At 38.3% G+C, this 7300-nt stretch overlaps 1 protein-coding gene across 1 annotated transcript; it reads right to left on the minus strand.

Annotated features, from left to right (window-relative positions):
- Window positions 1-344: 344 nt before the first annotated feature.
- On the minus strand, window positions 345-5501 carry LOC114141572 (uncharacterized). The gene is made up of 4 exons (XM_028012174.1): window positions 4529-5501; window positions 2972-3283; window positions 2782-2881; window positions 345-2159 (listed from the first exon to the last, which is right to left on the minus strand). Exons 1-4 carry the CDS (start codon window positions 4899-4901, stop codon window positions 1760-1762), a joined length of 1185 nt encoding a protein of 394 aa, XP_027867975.1. The 5' UTR covers window positions 4902-5501; the 3' UTR covers window positions 345-1759.
- Between the last annotated feature and the right edge of the window lie 1799 nt (window positions 5502-7300).

Below are 7300 nucleotides of genomic sequence, written 5' to 3' on the forward strand. Positions count from 1 at the left end.
TTCACATTATTTTATTCAAACCAAGGAAAATTTTTTTAATGTTTTTTACACACAAGGAAAAATGTTCAATAAGAAATAACTTAAGTTCTTAATAAAATGTGATTAAAATCTTATATTTTCCTCTTGTGTTGTTATAATCATTTGATTTCTGTTTATTCACACAAAATATAAATTTTTGATATTGTTGCAAGTGATGTAAATGTATGCTCATTATAGTGCCTTATTAATAATAAAAGTTAAATCCATATTACTGTCCTCTTTTTTATTATGCAAGAATAAATGGTCATTTTGAAATCACATTTTAGGAACTTTTCAAATTAACCCAGAAATTAGAATTCCACAAATGCATTTAAATATATTTATTATTTAACATGTGGAAAATAGAGAGAGGTACAAAACATGAAAAGATTTATTTTAGTAGAAACTCAGCGAATCATTTTTAAAAACATAAAACAGGGAAATCATTTCACTCCTGCTGGTAGGTGCAGTAACACATATTGAACTCCAGGGGCGCTGCACATACACAACATCAGGATGGATGAGGAAGATCTCAGAGTTCAACATGTAAAAACGGAACCAGGGAAGGTTGAGATGAAGACAGATGTCAATGATCTGAGTGAAATGTTGGATTCAGGAAAGAAAAACAGAAATTATAGTTTTAGTTCAGATTCCCGGGTTTTTTCCCTCCAATACAGGAGAAAACATGTCAATAAACCAAATGTCACCAAAAATATCTACAAAAATAAACCTGCTAGTTGGAGTTGAGTTAACCTTTATGTTATTTTAAAGCAATTATCCATCTCTTGTCTCTCTCAAAAATAATATAAATAACTTCAATCAAAATGAGAAGTTTTGTAACAGAAGCTAATTTATGTGTTTGGACGTTATTATTCAACTTGGATTGATTCAAAACACCAGAAAGCCGTTTTACACAAACAATCATATAGAAAGATCAAATCTGCTCAATCAGTAACAGATGGAAAGACTAATAAACTATAATTTTGTACAGAACACTCCAGCTGGAACTGGAAGACAATAAAACAACCAAAAACCATAAATAAAAAGCAAAAAAACAAACTTATAACCAAAACCACAAATAAAACATATTCTGGTGTTTCTCTTAAAACTGTCTTTCAGAAAATATTAATAATTATAAAGGTAATCACCTAGATTATTTAAATTTATCATGTGATTAACTGATTAATTGCTTATTGTGACAGGGTTATCAATGACATGGCGACGGTGGAGAGGAAACTGCCTTTCTAACGAGAAGAAACCTGCAGCTAAAACATCGAGTTTATGAAAAACAAAGGAATTCAGGCAGGAAACGCATCATCAAATACAATGTTCTTGGATGGACTTTAAGCTTAGTAAAAATCAGAGTTAAATGTGGGTAATCTTCCAATCTCTTCATTTTCCTCTCTTGGAGAACCTGGAGTCGTTTTTTCCTTCATAATCGATGGATGTCAGATGTACGAGTTAAACAAAGTTTACACAGATGAGTTTGTTGGACCAGTCAGTCAGTGAAAGCGGTCTGCTGCAGCCATTTTTAGGTCTGGGTGTATTCTAGATGCATTTTCTTCATCTTTATTTCAGTTTTTATGATATTCCTACAAAAATGTAACAATTTAATTGGAAAGTTTGTGTTTTTACTAAACTTTCTCTTTAGATGTGATCAGATTACTGGAGCCGGGTCTCCCTACGTCCAGTAAACCCTGGAATCTGAATAAAAACGTTTGTAGAAGCACGACTGTGATCATCAGCTGCACATTATTCCAGTGATAACCAGGGGCCCCTCTCCGTTGGGCCCCTGCGTGGCTCCAGCAGGGTCCAGGTTCTCCATCAGGTGTCCGTACTGCAGCCCCTCGGTGGGGTGGCGAGCCGTTTTCCTGTCGTAGTACCTCCGGGAGGCGGCTCTCCACATCTCCCTGCGCATCATCTGGGACTCCTCCGGCAGGTCAGAGATCATCCGTTTCCTCCGCTCCTCCACCAAACAGCCGCGCTGAGCGCTGGCTGCGTGGCCGCCGCCGTGGAGGCTCGCCTGCTGACGGGCAATTTTACGGGCGTAGTATCGTTTGGAAGCTGCTCTCCAGGCCGCCCTCTTCAGCCTCTGGGCCTCCTCCGTCAGCTGCGACATGGGAACGTTCTTCTTTTTGTTCCTAGGAAAGACGGCAGGTGGGAAAAGATCAAGATTGGTCTGGATTAGGGGTGGAAATCAATAAGCAAATTATGATTACTTTTTATGAGGACAGTTGATTTTGTGAACTGTTTTCAGTTCAATCCACTTATTAGAGTGATGTTTTAACATTCTTTAAAGAGCAACTACAGACAATACTTCTGTTCTTGGGGAATTAATCTTTTTATTTTTCTCTTCAACAACTTTTTGTTTTGTTATATTTTATAAATGTGTCCAAGTTTAATAATATGAGAAAAACTAAATTTTATGTTCATTCACTCTGTATTTAACACAGTTGACACAAAATCATGTTGATTTTTTTTAAATTCAGCGTATATGAAACATTTAGTCCTTTATCTTATGATTCAGAAGAAAAACTCAGTTTTTTAAGAAAATGGCCGTTGATCAATTAATTGTTAGTTGATAATAAGAGCAATCAACTTTGGATTAACTCATTAATCGACAACTTGCATCTCTACTTTAGATTTACATAAAAATAAAGCCGCTCTCTGGGCTGGATCAGTTTCAGTTTGGCACCTAAACCTTTAAAAAAATAAAAATTTTAAATATTTTCTGTATTTATTTTGCTATAATCTACGTCTCACCTCAGTTGATCTGTGGCAGAGATTTGAAAACCAGCAGGATTTACTGGAGTTTTTTCCCTCAGTTTCTGACCCTCGTTGTTCTCCACATGTTCTGCAGGAACTAAGAGAAGTGGGATATAACATTAGATGTTTTTACAAAATAAACATAGTAATTAGGAAATAAGTGTGCATGAATTCTGAGTCCAAGCACCTGGTGAATCATGCTTCCCATCCGGACTCTGCTGGTCTGGACACGGACTTCCTGGTTGCTCCTGAGATTCTGCAGCTCTCTCCTCGCTCAGCTCCCATTCTATCAAGACGGCATCCACATCACAGGGCTCCTCCTTCACCAGGAGGCTGCTGGGAGATGTAGGCATGTTCCTGGCGGCCTCTGTGCCCCCTGAAGCCTCTGAGGAGCGGGATGTGCAGGTGGAGGTTATGCCCAGGCAGCTGGGCGGTGATGGGAGGAGCGACTCGTGGTACTGGGAAGGGAAATGAGATGAGGGTCGAGGGTAAACGCCCACTGTGGAAGAAAAAGCCGCAGTAACTAACTAATATTCAGAGAAAACACAGTAGATCATATATTAGAGTTATATATGCAATAACCCTAACCTTGTCCACCTGTAGCAGATTCCTTAAATGTTTTATATTTATATTGTGAACTTTTAACTCTTTCTGTAATGATTCCTACAAAATTTGTATCTTTTAATGCATTTTTAATGCTATATAAAATAAATTGAAGTGGTTAAATGAAAAACCTGCAGCATGTGCCATTTTTTTATGCAATTACTTTATAGATTTATATGCAGAGATAATATATATTTTACATATCCAAACATCAGCATCTCAGCTTTATGCCACATTTTATACAATCCAGTAACATTGATGTTCACTCTGCTCACCAAATGCCCCAACCAGACCCAAAAAAGGGTTTTGCGTCTTTAATATTTGCTATATTAAAGCAAATATACTCAGCAAATACAAACTCATTCCACGAATTAGAATATGACTGAAAAGTTCCTTTGTTAGTAGTTCCATCACCAAGTGAAAGACATTATATAGATTAATTAGATGTCTTAACATATTTATATTTCATAGTATGTTTAATATTTGCTAAAAGGTTATTTTCGAAAGGTGCTATTAATCTGACAAGCCTGATCAGGACGTATATCCTGATTTACAGAATAAGACTGTGTGGGATTCACATGCAGGTTTTGGCATCATTCTTAGCTCTAGAAAAGAAAAGGTCTTCCAGTAACTGTGGGTGCATCAGCGCCCTCACCCCCCTCACCTCCCCACCAACTTGCAACACAAAGTTACAGCCTTGTACTAATGTCAGCACAGATCTTCATATATCGGTGCAGCTCTATTACATTTGTCAGTATCGCCGCTCTTACTCGAGTAAAATTTGTGGAATGACAAATAAATGTACCAGACAGGGAGCAACACCTACAGGTTCTGAAAAAGTGAGACTAATCGTAAAAATATTTGATCTTCATTAATATTTTTGTCTGATTACAACTGTTTTAATTAAATCAGATGTTATGATCACTTACTCTGTAAATTACGTTTTGCTTTTCATCAGTAAACTCGTTAAAGTGGCGCTACTCTTACATGAGTACAATTTTTAGTTACACTAGAAAAATGTGGCTAGGACACCTGAGTCCTTGTCAGTGTTTTTACTCGGGTTTAGTGACGACATCATCTAATCTGCGTGTTTTTTGTTGCTTTTCACTCGTGTTTTAGAGAGACACGTCCGTGGGCTTACAGGAAAGGCTCAGGTCACAGTCCTGCGGTCCTGCTGCCACCTCAGGGCCCACTCCTCCTGCTGCAGACCGGATCTGCTCCCCTGTCTGTCGGTTAGCGGAGATCCGGCTTCCGGCCTCGAACAACCCGCACGTGCAGCCATGTCTGCGCAGCACCTGCAGCTCGCGCTCGATCTCCGTGAGCCTGCCCTCCAGCCGCTGGATCTCTTTGTCCCTGTCGGCCACCATCCGCTGGTACTCCCGGGTCCTGGCGCCGTTTACCCCGTACAACACGTTCAGCACCGAGTCTATCGCCAGCCTGACGGCGTTCTCTACCACCACCGCCTCCTCGTCGTGAAGCTGCGAGCGCAGAGTTTTGTTTTCGATCAGATTCATCCTGAGAGGCGACCTGTGGAGGTGAGCCGAGCAGCGGGAGGAGCCCCACCAGGAACAAGAGCAGGACCACCAGCTGAGCCCCTGCTGTCCGCTGGAACCACGACAAAATGGCGGATCCCAGTGAGTTCTGCGGTGTAAAGCCACGTTAAGCAAAGGTTTGCTCAAAAGTCTGAGTTATTTAGCTCCAGCTGTTTCCCAATAAACAGCACGGTGTACAACACAGTCCTTCTCTTCTTCGTTTAAACATTCACTCTAAAAAGCCACAGCGCACCCTGGTGGAGGCAATACAAAAACATCCCAAGCTCATCTAACCAACACAGATTACAGCAGGAGTCAGCAGCGGCCACACCAAACCGAGGAGCCATTTTTTCTGTCTCCAGGCCAGCTCAACAAAATTTGATTGGATCCACAAAAGCAACAACAGTAAATCGTTTACATGGTTGGCAACCACTTTCAGATGTTTTCCTACGCGTTGTGCATTACCGCCACCTACTGGTATGGAATGTGACTCAAAATACTATTTTGTACACATTTGTCAATATTATATGTTGTAAACTTCGGTATTTTGTTCTGCGTCACCCTATTATTATTATTATTATTATTATTATTATTTTTATTTTTATTATTATTTTTATTGCTGATGTTATTTTGTATACATGTTACTCAACTTGTCAAATCTGATATTTTGTATTAATATTGTTGCTTGTTTTGTTTGTAAACTGATATTCTAACCCTACCCTAAAGGTTTAAAAATTATATATATCTCCCACTAATTAAAATTGTCTGAGAAATGGAATTTTGTTTTTAATAGCAGTCATAATAATAAATTATTAGATATGATTTAAAAAGATATATATATATATATATATATATATATATATATATATATATATATATATCAGACATATATGAAAATATACAAGTTTATCTTTTTAAAGGAAATTAAAATTATTTATGATGTTCTCATTAATTGAGATGCAATTTTACAATAGCGTTTAAGGTATAAAAAGCTAAATTAATTTATAATAATCAACTATGGAAAACATAATTTTTACTTTATGTAACAGCAACTTGCCAGAGGAGACCCCATGACGTAGAAATATAAAATGATCGATGTGCAGCAGGAAGTCAGCTGGGGCCGAAAAAATGCTGACATACAAAACTACTGACGGCCTCTAGAGGGCGCGCTAATTCCCCAAAACATTCTTGACGTTTTTTTTTTCTGTGACGTAAGGGAGTCGGGTTTTCCACACGTCATTATAGTGTCACTGCATGGGGGTTTAAAATGCCACCATCAAATAGATATCTGGGTACATTTGTGTGTAATATGATGATGTTGACCAGTGACGTGCGGTCATCATGGAAAAATAATATATAATGATAAAATAATGTATATTGCTGAAAGAAGTGGCTTTGAGTTGTACTTTAACGGGGTTTCCCTTTGCTGTGGAGCTCAGCACGAAATTAATAATATCTACATGTTCAAGTTTGATTGAGTTAACGGAATTATTCTACCGCGGCAGCGCGGCTACGGAAGACATGTAAAAAAAAAAAATAGTCTTTTTGCCCTCCAGCGTTGTCCGCATGCGCGAAATTTCCTTATGGAAACAATAACATGCAGGGGGTCTATATTTGTAAATCTGATTATGATTAAGTCAGTGCCTCATATGAACCTCACCGCACGTCGCTGATGTTGACCCATCGGGTCTCAGGTCAGGAGCTTTACATTGACTAGAAAGTGGCTGACAGCTGCTAAATTTTGACTTTAGCTCAGATTCCTTTGTCCTTTAATAAATAACCTTCTTCTCTCCAGAAATAACGCCTCCTTCATTCTTCAGAAAAAAATCTGATTCTGTCTTTTAGTAGTTGAAATCCCGCCACTTGGGGGCGCAGCGTCAACAATCATGATCTCTGTTGGAGAGGGGACACAACATAATGCAGCTCATCCAGACCCTGGCGGGATTTAGCCTTGAAAAGTAAACATATTAATTTCACTGACATGTTTCTAACTGTGAGTAATTTTACCTGTGGAAATGTTGCAAACACAAAGCTGCTCAGCAGTGATAAGGGCTGATTTCCTGTGAGGACAAATACATTTCCATTGATTACCGAGGAGGAAATGAATAATTCTTAAACTGTTATTTTAATTTTCTTTAAACAAAACAGATCAATTGTTTTTAAGATGATACTTCGTTTCCATTTATTATGTTCTGAGAGATTTTTTTCCTAAAACAAACTTTGATGTTAAAGAAAAATTATTATACATGTAACATAAATCACAGAGGGGCAAAAACCTTTTCTTGTGGAGACATCTCCACTAAAGTGGAACTGTTTGGCCATAATTTCCATCATTACGTTTGGAGGAAAAATGAGAATGTCTCTATCATAATAACTGTGAA

This window comes from Xiphophorus couchianus, chromosome 3, assembly GCF_001444195.1.
Source record: "Xiphophorus couchianus chromosome 3, X_couchianus-1.0, whole genome shotgun sequence".
Lineage (NCBI taxonomy): Eukaryota > Metazoa > Chordata > Actinopteri > Cyprinodontiformes > Poeciliidae > Xiphophorus > Xiphophorus couchianus.